Raw genomic sequence first — 21133 nt, 5'->3', positions numbered from 1 at the left:
TTCAGCCCCACGTGGACTCGAATCGAATTTGAGATAGATGGTGTGTGTGAAAAAGGGAGAGAAAGAAAAGAGAAAAAGGTAGAGAGAGAGTGAATGTGACGAGGGATTGCTGGCTGGAGAGAAGGAGATGGAAAGAATCAGTGTGAACGCGTGCGAGTGTGAAAGAGTGAAGGAGCACGACGATAGAGACGTAGAACAAGACTAAATATGTACAAATGTAATAAATTGAATGACGATTACGTTGAATTCACCTATCGATCGTTTATTTACACATTTATTGAGGTGGGTGTCCAATTGTTACTTAACTCTAAGCTTGGCATTAACACAATTGGGTGCATTCAGAAAGTCCATAAAGCCGCAGAGATGGACATTACCTAGATAAAATACATTATTGAAATAAAAAATCGAATAAAGACACTTTATACTTTAGCTTTATTCGATGACTGTCGGATAAAAAAATTTATTCGAAGTAAATGTATTCAATTTAAGTTGCCTTTATTCGTCGGATAACGGATAAAAATATTCATTGGAAGAACATTTATTCGACGGATAAAGTGTCCTGTTATATTTGCAGAGAGTTTCATCCGTTGGATATCTTTCGGATAGTCGGATAGTTATAAAAAAATACGGGTGTTTAAATCCTGTGGATCTCTACCTATTGATTTTTTTTTTAATTATTCAAATATTTATTGTTAGACCCTTTGCAGATCTGCAAAGTTTTGTACAAAAGTATAATATGTGTTTTTCGTATTCAACTAAAAAGTCGTCTATAATAATACACATAGATAAGGTTACAAGTAGTTATTAGGATTATTCTTAGAGTCTAATTTTTTATAATATGGGATCACAGTTTTTAGTGTTTGGATATTAAATTTGCAGGTTGTTACTTCATAGGAATGTGGTTATTATGTGTAGCGCTTTTATATTAGGTTCTCTTAGGAATTTGCGTCTTTTTTTAAATATTGCGCTTTGTGTCTCCACCTACTGATATTGGTTTTAGTATCAGTGACGCCATCGGTGGGAAAATGCCTAAGTTTGTAGTGGAAATAGTTCCCACAATCGATAACTTTATGGCTTTATTTTTTAGGAACATTAGACGGCGCCACCATCAACACGAGAATCCCCGAATCTGACATCTCTGTTTGGTACATGCTTTGCTTGAATTTTAAGGAGATGTAAGTGAGTGTTGTACCTCCAGAAATGTTTTAAACTGGTTTATTTTAGCATATTTTTGTGAATAAATAATTGATCTATAAGATAGGCAGAAATATATAAATAACGAAGATGACAGAAAAATTGCGAAGATACGAGAAAATTGATTTCCTAGGAGAAGGGCAGGTTAGTTTATGCTCAACATCTTTTCTAACGTTGCCGGCATAATAATAAATATTATTCTAGTTCGCCACTGTTTACAAAGCCAAAGATATCGAAACGTCAAAAATTGTTGCTGTTAAAAAGGTATGTGCAGATATTTTTATATTAATGTCGAAATGTCATTCAATCCTCGACTACATGTGAACATTTTATGCATAAAAACATGACTTTAATTCATTTATAATATTGTCAGATCAAAGTTGGAAGTCGCGCGGAAGCTAGGGATGGAATAAATAGAACTGCACTGAGAGAAATCAAATTGTTACAAGAACTGAAACACGATAATGTGATTGGTTTATTAGGTATATAATCGTCTATGAAGCTTGTAAAATTTACAGTTTTCTCTGTGTACTTTTAATCTTCCAACATTAACATTTTAGATGTTTTCGGCTATAAATCGAATGTGTCTTTAGTGTTTGATTTTATGGATACAGATCTGGAAATTATAATAAAAGACAGCAATATTGTCTTAACTTCTGCTAACATTAAATCGTACATGATTCAAACTCTTCAAGGATTAGATTATCTCCACTACAATTGGATACTCCATAGAGACTTGAAACCAAATAATTTACTTGTTAATGGAGAAGGTGTTTTGAAAATTGGTGATTTCGGTTTAGCCAAATTTTTTGGTTCACCAAATAGGTTGAATACACATCAAGTGGTGACAAGGTGGTACAGGTCGCCTGAATTATTGTACGGTGCCAGACTCTATGGAACTGGAATAGATATGTGGGCAATTGGGTGTATATTAGCAGAACTTTTATTACGTGTACCATTTTTACCTGGGGAATCTGATCTGGATCAGCTTACCAGAATATTTCAGGTACCTGAAGTGGAGTATATAGTAAAACATTAATTATTAGAACAAAATATGAGACATATATTAAAAATGATTAAATTATTTGGCTCTGTATTAGTTCAGAAAATCAATGTTTTACTGTAATTGATAAAAAAATTTCGATTAAGAATGCATGTCATGTTGCATTCTCTATATTTGTGATTCTCAGACGTTGGGTACACCCACCGAAGAGACGTGGCCAGGAATGACTGAACTACCAGATTTCATTCAGTTTAAACCGTTTCCTGGAACACCGTTAAAACATATATTTACCGCTGCCGCCGATGATCTGCTAGACTTAATCGCTAGCTTTTTAAACGTGAATCCTTTAGAAAGGTGTACATGCGACCAGGCTCTTCAAATGCCATACTTTAGCAATAAACCAGCGCCAACACCTGGACCTAAGTTACCTCTTCCAACAACCGTGAAACGACAACCAGAGGAGAAACCTAGTCTAAAGAGGAAATTGTTGGAATCAATGGATGGTGCTTCGCTTGCGAAAAGATTACAGTTTTAACTATAAATTAAATTAGAATTAATTGTGAATTATAGAAATCAATTTAATATCATTATGTTTGTTACTATTTTTACGATTTTTACAAATCATAAATGTCATATACAATTTAAAGGAGACTGAGTGAGCGAGAGAGAGAGAGAGAGAGAGAGAGAGGGAAATGTGAATAAATTAATTTATATAAATACATAAATACATAATATTGCAGGTGATATGAAATTGTTAAAAAACGTCAATAAATATATTTACAGTAAAGCTGGAATCATGTACAATAATAACTCAATACTGTATTTTTGTGACGAGACTATTATATAATTAATCAAAATTAAAAATAAAATATTGTTTTGGATATCAAAATATATCTGTTTTGCACATCCTATACTTCACACATACCCAAAGTACACAGTTCATAGTGTACACAGAAAATCGAAAAAGGACGGAAATGTTATAGGTTGAAATAATAATACATTTTTGAAAAATACAACATTATGCTGTAGTACTTTTATTAACTTAGAAACTAGTAAGAAATGTTTCATACGTGAACAATTTCGTAACTGACGAAATATTGATTTTTGATAGCATAAAAGAGGTGACTCGCTAATAACAAATGATTAAAACTGTAATCGCATTTCGCAGCATTTTCTTTTTTTTTTTGCAGCAAGATTAAAATCATTCTGTTTCCATAATAAGTACAAATGTTACCAAATATGTCTCGCTCCTATCAGCGATGTTCCATCGGTACTTTCGTTTATATAAATGATTTTTTGTTGCAATATATCCTCTGTGTAGATAAAAAGAATATATGTTCCTTTGTAACCTCTTCTTAATTTGATGATAATTTTGCATATCCGCGATGAGCTTAAAAAACAGTATTTTACGATTACTTCTCACGACTGACTGTACCTTTTCAGTTTTCGATCAATTTCTAACTAATATTCGTGCATGACTTCAATGTACATGTAACTATTACACATATACATAAACCTAATCAATACTGATGGGTAACAAAAACATAATACAATTTAGTAAAGATACAAATTATATAAATTTTATATTAATGCACATATCAACATGAGTTGGCTCTACCTATGGACTCCTTCAGAATGTATTTCGCTGTAGAGTAAGTTAGAAGAATAGTATAGATCTCGTATTTTAATATATTACATAAAGCTGTAATAAAATTTGTTTATACTGTACGCATAGTTACATTAAAAGCACAACTTAAGACGACATGTGCATTTAAATACTGAAACAACATTTAATATTTTTCTCCATATAGTTCGTTAAATCCTGACGTAGAGATGCAAAGCTGAGGGCTCTATGTAAATAAAACATGACAATTTTATGGTAAGATGTGTTAGAAGATTACTATGTAAAATATGTAATAAAACAGATTTGAATTACGTTATGTGGAAACGGTAAAATTAAATCACGGTATTATTTTAGATTAAGGGCTGACGTACTATTTTTGTTTAATTTGAAAAAATTAAAATAACTATAAGTGGTAGAAAGTAATTAAATAACTTTTTTTTAACGCACGTAATCATCTAAAGCACTTTAGAATAGGTAAATGATAAATTCATTCTATGATATTGTACTGTGGTCCCTCTTATTCAAATTGAACTATAAATAATATCTATGTAACACTGTGTTTAATACGTAATCGATAAACTTTTCTAAGAGTATGTACTAGTAATTGCCAGATTGAAGGTGATGGAGAAAGCAGAACCATCGTTACCATTTTAATCGTCAATTAAAATGACAACATAAACGTGTGACAAACATTTTCGGACTAAACGAATAAAAATATAGCATTCTTTATAATCCGATTAAAAGGAAATTCTACAAACACATATTTGACAAAATTCAATTTCTGAATGGTGTACAAGGTAGTAATACTTTACTATGTTTTTTTTACAACATTAATCTGTCCTTTCGTGCGAGTTATTTACACATTAAAAATAATACACTTAAGAAGTAGATTTTACTGTACACGATATATACTTAAAGCAATATTTAGATTTACAAAATTTATAGTACACAGAGTGTAGTATAAAACCAGAAAACATTATCTAGCGCGATTTACAAAAAGTAAATCGTTCTTTCGTATCGACGTATTCATTGAAAGTACAAATGAAAAACTTCTGTCTATCGTTTGTGACAATGTGTTAATACATAACTGAATATATTTGAGCGTGACATCTGTATAAATTGCAAAGAAATAATTTCGATCGATTGATTAATACATTGCTCGATAACATAAACCACTTAAAGTCACCACCGCTTTTTAAATCGTAACATAATAATCGATAGATTTTATGATTTTTGTGTTTGTACACACTATCTCCCTATCCTGCGTGCACTTTGCAAGGAACATTGTATTCGATAACATTAGCATTTTTATTTTGCCCTTCTGCATGGCCCTACGCGTGTAACATGCTTGTAAAACTTTCCTTAATCCAGTAGGGCTCAAATTTTAGATAGGATGCATCGTTCAATACGTAAAAGTAGGATACATTAGAAATAGTACATAGGACATAGTATCGTGAAAACAAAACAAAAATATCGAAATATACATCCAAATATTAAGGAAACAAAATTTAAACATAATTCGTATAATTTATTCAAAATGGGAGATATCAAATCAAGACGTAGATATTATCAATTACATCTTTATATCTTTTAATTGTTGATATTATTGTCTTATATTAGCATCCCACGAAGAACACGTACTTGAAAATGCTTTAAAGGGTTATTCACTGGACATGAAATGCAATGAAGATTCAACAATTGTACATATCTACGAGTACAATTGTTTTGTCCTTTAAATTATACTATGTCCTAAGCAAATATTTTTAAGCAGTAATTGATGCGCAGTCTATAGAGCACATGCAGCAGACAATTTGCTCTCGCATTTTGTTTCTAGACATTTGATTCAGTATTTAAAGTAACATATGTAACAACTTATGCAACCAACAACGTGTTATAACTACCTTATAATGCTTATCCTCCTTAAATTCTTATTTTTTACATTAAGTCAATATTTACCAAGATCTTTAAACAATATCAGTACATTTCGTTTGGAAATTATCTGATTTTTTAATGCTTCAAACTAAAAAATTAAAAAAAAAAAAAAAAAAAAAAAAAACAATTTTCAGTAACCCAAATAGTCTGTAAAAACTGCATTTTAATACGTACTATTCGAATTATTTTGAATATAAACGCAACATAGTAGGTAATGTCACACCATATTATTTAAAAATCATGGCGATCAGATTCTAGGGCAAGGATGTTATTTGCAAATAAAAATGAAATTATATATCCATTTAGGGATTTAAAATAAGTAATACATACATTATGATATAGCTGTCCGTAATAATAATATCACATCTCCAAATACTACTTAGCAAGAAGTGTTACAAAATAAATGTATATATAAATCAGTTTAGACGAAAAATATAGGCGGTGCATTTTCTAGATAACTAGGATCATTTTTTTGAGTGTAAAGAAGAATATGTTCACAACTTCTCGAATATGAATAGTTTAGCACGGTCCAGTTTGCTTCCGATATTGAAGATGATTTCACAATTTCGTTTTGTAAATATTTGTAAAATTATTCTTCAGTCCATTCATATCATTATTGAAAGTCCAACTTTTATTATACAAAGTTCAGTTGATATCTCAATTCTTAGTTGATAAGTCTCACTCTAGAAACACATAGATTTTATTTTCAAAAAAAAAGAAAAGAAAATAACATTTTCGTAGTAATGTTTTCGATACACTGATGAGAAAACATACGAACTCATTGAAATTATCAAAAATAACTTTTCCGTTTTCTCTTAGACATTTCTGCGTTAGATGTATTACGTAGCATTTATTTCAAAAAGGAGGAGATAAAAACGCAGCAGTCTCTTTGTTTGAATTTTTTCTCTGCATTCATGACTTTGGATCGGTACATATTACGATATAAACGGAGTTTACACATAAATGTTTCTTACTCGAAGAAACTAGAAAATAAACTCGCATAAGAACGATAACAATTAAAGTGTTCAAGACAAACCTTTGCGGTTAACAGGTATCGTACGGGGATATAAGAGATCCTCTCTGAAAATCGGCGAGCATATTAAATTACCCTAATATTCACAATCTCTATAAACAATAAATATAAGCTGCAATGCCCGCAGACACGATATTTTATGTCTCTATCTGATCAAAGCAACGATGTCATAGGCTTATCCTCGTATGATGCTCGCCGAATTCTAGAGAAACCTCTTTACGATCTCACACGGTATCTTTTAACTGCAAAGAATTAACGTACAATCAATAAAGAAGAGAATACAATTGCAGATATAAAGTACGCCATAAACATAAACGAATAATTGCAATGTGAAACACTCTGTGTAGCTTCTTGATTAGGCACAATGTTTGAAAGCAATAAATTCCTATGTCTCTGTTTAAATAAAAAAGTTCTTTGTGGAACACACTTTCCCAATACAGACTATATCTCCCTAGAATTCATTGTAATATTAAAAGTAGAAATACATATTTCATTGTTACTACTGTTTTTACTTTATTATATTATATATATATATATTTATTTATATATATTCAGTAGTCAGTCCAAGGCAAACATTATCCGCAGTAGTACAATATAATATAGCTACTATTTTCGTATCTTTTTAAATTGATCTACCTATATATTACTTTCTTTTAAAAAATGTATACTTAACATTTAATATAATATATATTTATATATATTTATATGTATATGTATATATATATATATATATATATATATATATATATATATACATATACATATACATATATATACATATATATATATATATACATATCTCTTTAAAATATTTACAGTCAATGCTATGATACAGTAATTTTAATTGTTTCTTGTATTCATACTTCATAAAGGCAATTATCATCATAACTATAATCCTTATTTATATATTTATATAGTATATCGTGTAAATATGTTTTTACAGCAACCATGTTCATATTAGGACTGCATATAATACAAGTAGGGATAGTATATGATCTTTTGACACCTCTACACATATCTACACAGGGAGTGTCATGATCATACAAATTATGTTTCATCTCGTTACTGCGTAACCTATTTGATGCCAATTTTCAAATGAAAGGTTCACTTAAACCGTAAAAAAAAGGCTTATAAAAAAAAACCATAAGTCTAAGTAAAGTTGGTTTTTACGTTCTGCTGGACACAGTGAATACCTTAGAAAATTAAGTAGAGATTGAAAAATTAAAAGTATTATTCGAATCTGCAGTCCTTTGATTTTGATCTTCAGTTAAATATAATTGCAATTATTTCAAATGTAGCGTATAAAACGATATCAGTCCACCATCACTGTAGACCTGATTAAACTAACAATTTTATACGCAGTACGCATTGCTAACCTTTATAATTTTTAATATCTTTTCGTGTATCAAGCAAATATGTATAATCATAAATCAACCTGTGCATCTTTATTCATGTGCACTATTCGAGAGTTAGTCAGAGGTCATTATTAGTATGTAGCTGAATAAATTCTTTAAATTTGAGATCGTTTTTCGTTCAAGACTCTTGGTATGTAACATAAATGTTGCACGATAAATTAAAGTAATTTGTTTACACATTTGCCTATATGTTACAAAGTGAACAATTTTACGAAAGTGCCATCAGTTGTTTTTGTTTCTACTTGAAGGGAATTAAATTCAAAGTTCTGCCATTGACCAAGTTTCATAAATTCAAAAGTTAATGAAAACACAGGTAAATGACCATTGACCTAAAAATATATAGGGACAGAGTATTTCTGTTAGAGGAAGGTGATAATAGTGTCAAGGGCGGGGGGGGGGGGGGGATTTATATTGACATCATGGACCTAAGAATCTCTGAAAGGAGTCTAAACTGAGTTGGCGCGGTAAACGATGGGAGATATGCGAGCGGTGTAATGAATATCCTTTGATATCAGCAATGTTCGGTAAACGTCGGTTGTATTTAGGTTTTACGTATGGTTGCAGGCTTAATCATAACGTTTACTAGGAGTTCTCAACGTTTTAAAAAATTCCACGTTCATTGGTCAACCAATTAAGGGTAAAGCCGAGGGTTTTTGAGACAAGCTCACGGAAATAGTCGATGTCGATGTCGATGTTGCCTTCAGGGGCTGTAGCGGTGTTTGTAGCTACAGCACGGGCTTAGCAACCCCGAGGTGCCCCAGCTAGAGGGGGGCCAGCGGGCCTCAATAGATGAGAAATAAGAGATACTGTGAATAGTATTAAAAAAAATGCAGGAGTTATGTAAGACGATGATGAGAAGAATGGAAATAAGCTAGAAATAAGTAAGCAGTAGTGCAATAACTTTGTAGAATAAGTTACGCACTTTAAATAAATGAATGAACGAATGATCTCGATGCCGATGTCCCTCCTACATTCTTAGGTCCAAGGGACAAACATTTTTATGGAGATTGGTTATTTCCGTGAGCTCGGTTCAGACACATTCGACTTTACCTTTGATTAGGTAACAGTTCACCAACGAACGTGGAATTTTTGAAACGTTTAACTGCTCGTAGACATTATGGTTGGCCTACAAGCATACGTAGAAGCCGAATACAAGAGACACCATCGAGGGTTGCCGATGTTGAAAAATTATTCGCCACACCACTCGCACGTCTTCTATCGCACTTTACGCCGCTAACATTCTGTTTAGACTCCGTCCAGCAATTCTTAACACGTTGACTGCCAGACTAATACCCTTGAAAATGTCTACTGTGATTAAATTTTAGTTACGGACTATTGGAAATTGCATAATCAAATATTTATTGTGGTATTTATTTTTATAACTTCATCAAAATTCAAGTATATCATTCAAATTCCATTTCTTTGACACCTAACTTTCAGAATTAATCTTTTTAATTCTTCAGTGACAAGCACTCTCCCCCCCCCCCCCGCCTCAACTGGGCAATGAAAAAATGGGGGAAAGACGACAGCGGACTAAGAGAAATGACGCAGAAAACACAATTGAAGTTTCAGTAAGAGTCTAGAACAATGATTTTGATCTTGTAGAAAATGCATTTTAGTAAAATGATTTTTAACTAACAATAATTTTTGGTGAAGAAAGAAACAGTACTCTTTAGTAGTTACTAGTGTGTAGAATTTCTTACGCAAACCATTAATACTTTATTGTCTTATGAAATTCGATTACTTAAATTTTTGTAAGCATCAATATAAAAAGAGTTGAATCCAATAAGATAGCAAACAGTTTATCATCTACTGCGACGCGTATATGTACACGAAGCTTTCTGCCTGTGGTGTACGATAAGAACAGATTGCATGGAAACGAAACCTGATGCCTAATCGTTTTTAGAAAAAACAGTTCGGTGTTCAACATAAAAATTCGTTTGCAAAAATTCGAGTAACTCTGTTGCAGAACGCTGCTACGTAGTTTAGCAAACCATTAATCCGAAATTCAATAGATGGTGGAAAGACTTACAATATAATGTCCAGATTACAGATTAATAGTATCCAGTGTGTGCGAATTTTTGGATGCATTGTCCTTTGGTGACGTGGTGGCAACACTAATTTGTTTGCTGGTATTGTTCGTAAACGGCATGGCGAACTTAAAATCTGCACCATTTGGTAATTTTCGCATAATCTTCCCGGATGTAATCAGCCTGCCAAAGCCTTCCTGGTGCGCAAAAGCGTATCCGGAACGAAGAGATCGTCGTGTCCGCCTCGTAGACGGAGTACGAAGTATATCTTGACTTTGGCGGGAACGAAGTTGCGCCAACCTCTGCTTAAGCCTAACTCTATCAGACAAAGTTGGCCTAACATCAATGAAGAAGAATCTCCACGACAGTACAGGTATTACCAATATGATACATGAAATGACTGCTGTAAACCAAAACGTTGCTTCAGACATAGCCTGAAATCAAATAAACCACCGTCAGTCTTGGATTTAACGAACATTTAAATATCGTTACAGTTGAGTTGGGCAATAATAAATTAGAAATGATCATTACTTGAATTACGCACTTGCCCAACTCAACGATACAGTAAACTAACTTACCATAGTAAGACTTCCAACGTAGCTACCACCTATGACGAAGTTATAGAAATAGTCTAAAATAAAATACCAAATGAGCGAGCCCCAAACCATAATATGATTAACAATCGTCCAATACGATGTATCAAGGGCTATTTGAACCGTCACGACTATGACTAATATAGTGGCTACGACACTTCCCAGTAGCATGTGATCAGAAAGTACATAGCCCTTTGGTGATACTCCATCCTTATACGTACCTAAAGATATCATTTAAAATTACATAAAATATTGCTCTTAGGACTCGACGAAACGACCGAGTAAATTATTGTAACTTACCATACGGAACTAAAAATAATACGCAACTAGCAAAAAAACCATGTATGGCACTCCAGCAAAATTCCTTTTTGTTAAAAAGTAAATTTTGCAATCCGGGTGCGTAGAGTTTTGGATACAATAAACTATTTTTGTCGTTAACATCTTGATCGAAGATACCAACTGCCATTACAGGCAATGACGTATAAAAGAGATTGTAGACAGAAATGTACATAGGATCGAATACAGTCTGTAAGAAAATATAGATTTGTGATAGTACGCGAGGTAATGTTTGTTAAACAGTAGTTTAAGTGAAACGTTGTCAAATCAGAATTATCGATACGATCACATTTCAATACTCGAACTTTGGAACTTGCTGCTCTACAAAGGAATTTTGAAAATCACATTCGCCTTATACTCATCATTAGTGGATGTAGTTGCTAATAGATAAAAATGAGTTTAGTGGTCTGTGAACATTTAATATTTCCGTTTAAACGTTTTCGCCCACAATGGAGGCCATTTGGAAATTTTACAAAACAAGTTAACGTAATGTATAGACGTGAAAATGGGATCAGTTATTAAACTATAATTACAAATTATGAAAATAAGCCTAGAATAGCTCAAAATATATAATAATTTCAAACAACAGTCATCGTGGTTATTGCAGGAACACTTATAGAAAGTAACATTAATCAGCGGTGTGTTGATGCAATAAAATCTGTTCTTGTATTAATAAAACTATTTACATGATACAGAAACATTTAAAGGAGAATAATAAGTACTCACAGGCTACCCGACACGAGGTATTTCTATCGACCGGTATATTATCGCTAAATGTTTAAAGTTGTCGATAATAACAAGACCATACCTGTGCGCTGAATCCACAGAAAAAGGCAAACCAGATGTGGCATAGCGTAAACGCAAAATTCTTGTAAAAAAAATATCTAAGAAACTTGCTCATTCTATAATACGACCATCTGCCATGAACGAGGAGCAATCTTTCCAAAAACCTAAATTGTCCTATCGAGTAATCGGATGCCAATACAGCTTGTAAACCTTCTTGACCACTGATGCCAACACCAATATGAGCTGTTTTTATCATCGAAACATCGTTAGCTCCATCACCGATTGCCAAAGTCACCGCATTTTTATTTTTCTTGATTAATTCGACAACCATTGCTTTTTGTAAGGGTGTCACGCGACAGCATATCACAGCTTTGCCTAAAAGGTAATAACCCGTAATGTTAAATCGCTAATCGAGACGAAAGAAGAAGAGAAACATTTCACGAGTAACTCACACTGGCTCGATACATCGAGAAAAAGTTGTTCAAGTTGTGGATGCAATGCATGAACTAAGGAATGCCCATTAATAACTACCGCAAATCCTGTTGCTTGTTCCATTTCGTGTTCATCTTGTTCATCTCTGCTAGGATTGTATTCAGTATCACTGCTGTATATAGAAAATGCAAAGTTTAGATGAAAAGAATTTTCTTTCGAGCGGCGATACGAATTACATTAACACTTCAACTTCTTAGTCGGGATTCGCTTCTGTTAAATTTACGAAAAATGTTTGAGACGCAAGATTTCGGTTCGATGTAACGAGTGACAAAGTATAATATTTCATTTCACTTGCATAATAAAAAGGGAGATTCGAATGGTTTTCTCTGTATACAAAAATGATGCGTATTAATTATAAACAATACACACAGTGCACTGTATTATGGACTACTGATATAATAACGTGACATAAGCACCATTCTCGTTGTGTTATTTTCATTATTACTAAGATTAATTATAAGCATACAGAAAGAGAAGGAGTGAGTATCAAGCACATGGTAATTATCATTATTCGTTTGGACTATCAACGTTAATATAGAATCATGGGGTATTGAAAAAAAAGTATAAAACAAAAAAAAATCGTAATATTCGAAAAAAAGGCTAATACCTAAGCTACTATATTGAACAGTCTACATTAAAAATGGAATAATCGACAGGCATGAGATAAATGGTTTTAACATTCTCTCAAGTATAAAAAAAAAGAAGAAATCGAGAATATTTTGTGAAACTTTAACATTTCCATGTATATAAATATGTTAAAATGTGCATGCAAATGTAAGTTGGACTGCATACTTGGATATCTCGATAAAATTTAATTCGATTCAAATTCGAAGAAACTGATGTTAACCTATGCAGAACAAATCGAATTAAAACGAGGAAAGGTATAATATAACTTATCGATACCTTTTTACAGGCTTGTAAAATGCATGCCAATCTATATTTGAATTATTTATATGTATATATATTCATCGTAAGAACATTACGAACAATTAAGTTTGTGTTCAGCAACACGACTTATATAACGCCATACACGCTAATATTTTGAATTTTGAATATAATTATCGGAACATAATGCCGGAAACATAGAACTGGATTTGAAATATTTAAAAATTTTTAGGCATAACCAGACAAGAAAAGCGTTACACAGAACATGATGCCACATTCAATACGTAAGAGAAACTTGTAAAATAAATGCGTTAATTAGTCAGAAATAGGTATGGAAAAGGTTAATGACTGTACTCCGTCTCTTTCATGTGCCTGACCTTTCCTTGTCCCACCTGAATGTGACAACGGAGAGCGTTGGCCGATTTTGATGACTGGAGGTTGTTTTGATAGTTTCCAGGTACCGCGATAATTGATTTTCGACGCCATCGTAGGTAGTAGAATCCACTATAAAGACATCTGTAAGGTCGTCTGTTAACAACTGGCAGGAATAGCCAATATTGATAGCCGTTTCTGTGTAGGGTAATGATATACAATTTCATTAACTGTACAATATTATACTACGCATGATTAACCCTTTGCAGTCGGATGCAGCCGAATGTCTCCTCTGAGGAGACATCGTAAGAACAGGCAAACTTTATTAGTGATTACGCAGGATAAATTTACGGGAGCATGAAATTTGTAAATGTATCTGATTCCTTGAAGGCTTCTATTCAAATATCACGAAAAGTCAAATAAATATGTGTATTAAGATATATATAACAAATATGAATAATTTACACCTTAAATTATTTTGGATGACATGGTGCAATTTGTGAAGATAAACAAGGTAGCCTAAGATTGCAATTTATAAGATGGAAACTATCAATGCATATCTATGTTTCATCTAAATGTCTAAAGATTCATATAAGATCGAGTATCGTTACAGTAAACTACATGCTATATAAGTTACATTATGTAATGCGACATGATTCCTGTTTGCACATTCTGTAACGAAACGGACTCCGTGTGCAAAAGGTTAACAAACGTACCGCGTACAATTTCATAGCGTTTCCGAAAAATGGGCAAAATTCTCATCTAGATGCAAATTTAAAATAACGAATGAAATAAAAATCGAATAGAATCAGAATTTCAATTATGGAATTAAATATTTTACAACGAATAAGTAAACATTAAGCTGTTCGATCCATGAAACCATCACGATTAAAGCGATACATGTTGGTTTCATTGGTTCTCTATTATTCGAATAAAATTTTGCTCATTTCCGACGTTCGCGCATATTTTTACCTTGTTTGTCACCAGTTAATACCCAGATCTTAATACCAGCGAGAGCTAAATTAGCGATAGTTTGAGGTACGCCGTCCTGTAACTTATCTTCGATGGCAGTAGCGCCCAGTAACGTCATATCCTTCTCGATTTCCTCGTAAATCGCATCCAACTTGTCGTCTCTGTTTTCCTGACTCAAGGCAGCTTCTTGGTGACGTTGTTTCCAATCATTGAAAAATTGTTCATCCAGATCTCTGACCGAAAGGCACAATGTTCTCAAGCCCTCGCCCGCGAATTTGTTGAGATGTTCCAATGTTTTCGCCATCATGTCTTCGCTGCCTTTTTTTAATCGTTCGTATATAACGTTATCCGCTCCTTTGCAATATAGCCTGAGCTGTCCGTCCTTCCTCAATATTACGGACATTCTCTTCCTAACGTTGTTGAAATCGAGGATGCAAAGCAGCTCGTATATCTCGCGTTTTCCCATCACTTCGATCGTTATACTATTCGGAGATCTTTCTTTGAATACGAAACCGAAGTTTCTAGCGGCAGATACGAGGGCAGCCTCGTCCGGCGACTGTGCTTGATATTCTAGCTTGCCATTCTTTTCTTCTGGCATAACGGTATGACAAAGCGCCAATAATCGAAAGAAACTATGAACATCTTCGTTGTTCCGTTTCACGGCTTCGAGGAGAGCGGTGTCGTAGAACTTGAATTCCGGCTCGTAATCCTTGTTGAACGAAAAATCCAACGGCGGTACTGTCTGCGAACATACATCGAGCGTTACTCGACGGTCCGTTTCCAGTTTGTATCATAGAGAGACGTTAATACGACACACGAGAGACAGTATGTGGAAATGAAAGTACTAGAACTAAAAGTAAGTACCTTGCCTCCGTGTAAATAGATTTGTCGTAAGTCAGCAGGCACATGAGATGTTACAAAAATTTATAATTCCTTGAAGCGCCGAGAAAATTAATTTCTCAGAACTAAGCTGTTCGGAAATGCTTCAATCTATTTACAGACAAGAGTGAAATACTATGCGGCGTGCATTTGATTCGATGAAGAGCATAGAAGAAAGGGTGTGAAGCGGAAGTATACATCGATGCGTGTTTACGAACATTCATTGAACATTTGAAGATAATATCTAATCGTTTATAATAGCGAAGCATAGAGGTTCGGATGTACAAATGAGAGCAGACGTAATACACAAAATTTTCTTCGTTTGTAGAAGATGTGTGTTAATTATTAACATGCGTACTGAAAGTTTGCGTGGAACCATCAGACTGCCATTGACGCCTGGTTCTGGAATTATACTGGTTATCCTGTCCACATGTTCCAGTAGACGTACGTTTGGACCACTTATTGGTGTATAAACTTGAACAAACTCTTGTCCATTTTTCCATCGCATCGTAGGTGTTTGGGCAGCTTTGTCCGTCTACATGCAGCACACACATGCTAAGTGATGTACATGAAAACTTATGCAAAATATGGCCAAACTGTGAAATGATTCAATTGTATCTATTTTGTTATTAAGAAAGAAATCCCGAAACGAAAGAATCAATGTATTCTTCACATGTATCGTTTTGATTTTATTCCGCATTAAAATTATTTCTCTAGCAATGCATTCTTTAAACTAATCTATTTAAATACTTCTTGTACATTTGTTGCGTATAACATTGTATAGTCCTTTTTTTTTTTTTTTTTTTTAATTATTTGGGTCATTTATTACCGAAGATGATCTGAAGAATTTAGTAAAACTATGCTGATATCATTATTTATTTACATCTACGGTATTCAAAGAACGAGCGTATGATAACGTATTCTTTCTTGATAACAAACGCGAAATGAATGAATCTGATGCAAAGAAATCTAACGATTGTTGATTATTCGATTCTATTTAACAGAAATATCTGTGACTTAAAAGTAAAACGAAAAGTATGTATTTAAGTGAAAATTGTTTACAGTAATTTTTTAATGTATAATTCGCTGATAATTCATTATTCAAGTGAATAATATACTACCAGAGTCTATTGTTGTTTCTCAACGAAAAGTCAAAGTTAAGAAAATAATGGCTACATTACGGTCAGTGAAAATGTAACTGTGTCTAAGTTACGTATGTTAACATTACCAGCGATATCTGGACAAAATGCTAATTTTGCTTTTAAACATTTTTTCATTTGCAATTTCGAAAGATGGAACGCATCAGAGAATTAATTAATAGAGGCACGGGAGTTTCGGGAACGTAAGCGTGTTCCCAATATAAATACATATGTAACTATTACTCGTTTTTTAAAAAAAATAATCAGTTATCTGGACATGATGGAGAGAGATCAAATGTTATCGATGCAGTGAACATTGTAATCACGATAAAAATCCGTTGCAGTAACAACTGAGAACTTTACTTAAACATAAAATCGTACGCTTACAAAACATTAAAAGCTAGAAAAAAGACAATGGATATTTATTGTACAGCAAACGGACTAATAATAACGTACCCCATCATCAGCATCGAGTCTGGTTACAAATAAAGTGATGAACAGACTCACCTCGCTCAAATCGACGACTTCCCCGGTAACTTCATCGATAACGTCCCCGTAACATTTGCCCGCCACAGAACACTTGTTAAAAGTCATAATATTCTGCGTGAGGGTTCCGGTTTTATCGGAAAATATATACTCTATTTGCCCCAACTCTTCGTTTAACGTAGTAGTCCTTGCTTTAGCGTGTGTATTCGTAGGTGCGTAGTACATCTCTTCATCCCAATTAATCAAAAACGACTGAACGAATCTGATAACTTCCACACTCACATATAAACTGATTGGCACCACTGTGTTCAATACGATAGCATAAGAAAAGAACACAAGTAGAGCGATCACTGTGGCACCGCCCATGGGCTCGCTAGGCACCAACGAGTCCCAGGGTAGATACACTTGGAAATAACGGCCCACTAGGCTTTCCCAAATACCACAGCCGATCATGCAGAACAAACACATAGAAAGTAAAAAGCACACTATCCCGATGATGAGAAAATTCAGCAGCCTATCTATAGAGGTCCTCTTAAATTTGGTCTTCCCTGAGTTTTGCATCAATTTGGTATCCTTGCCTGCAAAGATGACCACACCATAGCACCATTGCGTGTTCCTCAGCACGCAACCCCGTAATATAATTTTGTCGTTGTCCAATGCGTATCTGCAACGAGAACGAAACAACGATGTTAAAATCTAAAATTATTTGAAACAGGTGTCCGGAACTCCTTCAGATTGAGAGATCACACGATACTTTGTGATTATTCGTAATGTAAGGCTATCAGCTATACACTTTTCGAAGTAGGAAACAATCTACTCTTATTTCTCATTTATTTAAGACCAGCTGCGCACCGCGGTTTCACCCGCGTTGAATATTATTCCTATTCTATATCACGTTCGTGATTGTATTGTTGTATTGTAGCGTTTATGTAATTAACTTGATGTAACGTTGAGATAAATTTTTAAATGCAAACTTTATCTTCATAAAATTTCCCAGATGATAAAATGATTCTTTTTTTATGAAGATTAATATATTATACCTGATAAGTACCCTTAAAGTTCACCTTATAATTTTCAATTCATTCTTAACAACGAGAAAAACGTTATTATGGTTTAAATATAAAAGCTAGATACATCCAAAAGCGTGTTTAGGTTTTAGCAACGTGCAAAAAACCCATGCATGAGCTTTAAAAAGCCATGATTTCGAAATCACAGACACTTCAATTTTATTTATATATGTAGATAAATACTTTATACTGTTTGAAGTACTGAGATAAGAAATCAGCTATTTAAAAAGTTATAAAAATGACCGAAAATGCATACTTACTTTCGCCCTTTCCACGTAATAGTACCATCAAATTTATTTAACAAATTATTAGGAGTTTCGCAAACAATCTCCCCATCAAATTGACCAATCAATTCGTGGTTGTCCATCATCTCGGCAGTTTCAGTTAAACACTGCCGACACTTCAAATTCGTCTCCCTATAACAATCAATAAATCACATTGCTACATTATTACTACCTTTGATGATTATTAAGTATCCAAAATATTGGGTTGTCTGAAAAGTCCACGTCGATTTTTGCTACAGGTCGGAATATATCGGAACCGTTGAAAACAAATAACATGAATATCCATTAAAGGTGGAAAGGCTGTGGAACAAAATGGTACCTATGTAAGCCAATAAATATATATCAAAATTCAAACGTGCCTTTGAATTTTTCTTAAAATTTGCCACGAACTTTCTGGACAACCCAATGATATTTGTAAAAAGAATACCGACCCATCTAATTCAGCAGTTTCAATGTAACAAAGACCGTTTGGCTCACTAGTAGATAAAAGAAGGACATCAGCAGCAACGAATTGATCGTTCTCCATTCTAATTACATCGCCTACTTGAACTTGCGACCATTTCTCCTCCCGGAGACTAGTCCCTCGCAAAGTCTGCGATTTCCGATTGTTCACTTGCGAATCGCTGCTGTGCCGTTGCTAAAAACCATTTGATACGATCGAAAATGTTTCACGAGCAACGATCTAAAAACTTTTGTTTGTTGCTCGGGTGCTTCGTAATTCATAGTATAATTGTACGACTTCCTCCTCTAACAGGAAGTTATGAACATGAATTAGACTTTTAGATAAAATTCATAACATGCGCAACCAGAAAACCTTCAGTTTCGATTTGTTTAACACGTTCACTCCGTTGTGTTTTCTCGTCATGAGACGGCGCGGTGGTACACGCCATCTGATAGACACGCGAGCGTGAGCCACCGGTGGTACACGCCGGCGTGAACGTGTTAAAGAACCAAAGCTTTCCACAGAAAAACTTGACTCTACACTTTCGATTCTCTTCTAGTTAAGGAAACACTCTCCGGTTGTACCAGGAATCACGGAACTCTTTGTGCACGGAGCTGTTGTATAATTTTTCTATACTCACAAAATCGTCGTAAGCATCTTTGATGGCAGTGAGCATGAGCACCCCTATAAGGGGTATGGCTGTAGTGATGGGGGTCAAGGAGGAGATAGCGGGGATCATCTGAAGCACCAGCAGGCATAGGAAGTAAAAGTTAGCGAGCCGCTGAAATTGCTCGAATAAATTTAATGGTAGGAACGTCAGAACCGAATACTTGGACGTCTTGATGTAGTTGTTCTGGAAAAAAGAAGAGAAATATGTTTTCTCATCGCCAGAAACATTTCTCAGGCCTTAACTATCGCGCGCCGATAGGTAACGGAAGCTACGGAAACGTATTCGAAATCTTACCGCATAATTAAACTGTGAGTTGAACTCGCGGTTATTGGCGCGAATTCTCCTCTCCGTTTCTGAAAGAAGAAAAAAACGTTATTGCGTTGCGATAATGAGGAGATTAAAAAGCAATATACACTAGTTCGCACGAGAACGAAACGCAATCGATGATTCTCATTACCCAATTTCCTCAAATTACATTTTTTCACGGTCATTTCTTTTGTTCGATCGTCTTTTTTATTCCTGCGAATACCTAATACCTTACTTAACGTGTACATCTCGACAGACCAATTCAACAAATTTACATTGGAAGGTAATTAGAACGCATCCACAAAAGACACCGGAAGTGGCAATTAAGTATTACGCGCAAAGGAAGCGACGCGCAGTATCACTAGGAACTAAATAGCAACACAACTAAATAACACTGCGTGACCATTGTTGCGAGACGATAATGAATGGAAAAATAACAAGTGAACACTGTAATTTTCCAGGCTTCGCAAGGAATGATGCGAACTCGCATTTTATACTCTTCGAGTCGATCACGAAAATATCATGAAATAAAAGTACAGACGCGTACACGTATTTATAACGACATTAAAAATTAACGTCGTTACAAGAACAAAAACCGACTTGTTTACGTCGCGTGTACCCTTAAAATCAGATAAATACTGCCGTGTAAAGCCAACTCATTCGCACAAATGTGACCGAACGAGTTACGCGTAGAAAATTGCATTCTGCAAATAAAATGAATCACAAAATTATGTAGACATGTCACGAGTGCACTGATGTGCCAGTTTTTCTCCCAACGGTCGTACGTTATCGCAACAGTTTCATCTAAATGGATACTAAAATCCGCAAACGCTGCAACCTTGCGCTGCTACCATTGACATTATCTGATCACAACCGTCGACGTAAATTTCCGACACAATTATGTGGTCTTTTTGCGCGAATAACAAGCGGGTTTTCAGGGTATAATGGAATACAACTGTGGGACTTTCACAGTAGAAGTTGTTGCAACTGGAACTATTAAAAGGCCTTCTGACGTAACCGTGATCTTTTCGAAAATGATTCTTACGTTTCGTCAGCGGCTGGTTTCACATTCCAAAGGAAATATTTGTAAATATACACGAAGAGTTTTAATTTATTAATACCCAGCTCATTTCTTATCGGTTAAGAAATAAAATTTATTGTAATGTTGGTACTTCTCCCTTGAAAATTGTTGA

General features: G+C 34.2%; 2 protein-coding genes across 4 annotated transcripts in view; one reads left to right on the top strand and one right to left on the bottom strand.

Moving 5' to 3' along the window:
• Positions 1–1116: 1116 nt before the first annotated feature.
• On the top strand, positions 1117–3070 carry LOC128885788 (cyclin-dependent kinase 7). The gene is made up of 5 exons (XM_054140085.1): positions 1117–1338; positions 1399–1458; positions 1568–1676; positions 1755–2200; positions 2385–3070. Exons 1-5 carry the CDS (start codon positions 1285–1287, stop codon positions 2730–2732), a joined length of 1017 nt encoding a protein of 338 aa, XP_053996060.1. The 5' UTR covers positions 1117–1284; the 3' UTR covers positions 2733–3070.
• A 1466-nt stretch (positions 3071–4536) lies between these two features.
• Positions 4537–21133, bottom strand: part of LOC128885778 (phospholipid-transporting ATPase ID) — a 60649-nt gene continuing 44052 nt past the window's right edge. For 2 of the 3 annotated variants that reach the window (XM_054140052.1, XM_054140054.1), the window contains 13 exons: positions 19929–19987; positions 19605–19817; positions 18954–19159; positions 18499–18654; positions 17193–17835; positions 15905–16081; positions 14668–15409; positions 13701–13893; positions 12399–12550; positions 11969–12321; positions 11125–11350; positions 10810–11045; positions 4537–10665 (listed from right to left, as the gene is read on the bottom strand). In XM_054140052.1, coding sequence (XP_053996027.1) covers positions 10249–10665; positions 10810–11045; positions 11125–11350; positions 11969–12321; positions 12399–12550; positions 13701–13893; positions 14668–15409; positions 15905–16081; positions 17193–17835; positions 18499–18654; positions 18954–19159; positions 19605–19817; positions 19929–19987 — 3773 coding nt within the window. In that variant the 3' untranslated portion in view covers positions 4537–10248. The remainder of the gene's footprint in view (positions 10666–10809; positions 11046–11124; positions 11351–11968; positions 12322–12398; positions 12551–13700; positions 13894–14667; positions 15410–15904; positions 16082–17192; positions 17836–18498; positions 18655–18953; positions 19160–19604; positions 19818–19928; positions 19988–21133) is intronic. The other variant, XM_054140053.1, reaches the window with a different exon arrangement.

The sequence above is a fragment of the Hylaeus anthracinus genome, unplaced genomic scaffold, assembly GCF_026225885.1.
Source record: "Hylaeus anthracinus isolate JK02 unplaced genomic scaffold, UHH_iyHylAnth1.0_haploid 11981, whole genome shotgun sequence".
Classification (NCBI taxonomy): Eukaryota; Metazoa; Arthropoda; class Insecta; order Hymenoptera; family Colletidae; genus Hylaeus; species Hylaeus anthracinus.
Note: the sequence above shows the minus strand (reverse complement) of the source record. Positions and strands in the feature narration are given on the sequence as shown.

What these genes read in the sequence shown, in the direction of transcription:
- LOC128885788 (XM_054140085.1), top strand. Translation starts at nt 1,285, where the DNA reads ATGACAGAAAAATTGCGAAGATACGAGAAAATTGATTTCCTAGGAGAA. An exon ending in AAATTGTTGCTGTTAAAAAG is followed by an intron (nt 1,459 to 1,567) that starts GTATGTGCAGAT and finishes TAATATTGTCAG; the next exon opens with ATCAAAGTTGGAAGTCGCGC. An exon ending in TAATGTGATTGGTTTATTAG is followed by an intron (nt 1,677 to 1,754) that starts GTATATAATCGT and finishes TTAACATTTTAG; the next exon opens with ATGTTTTCGGCTATAAATCG.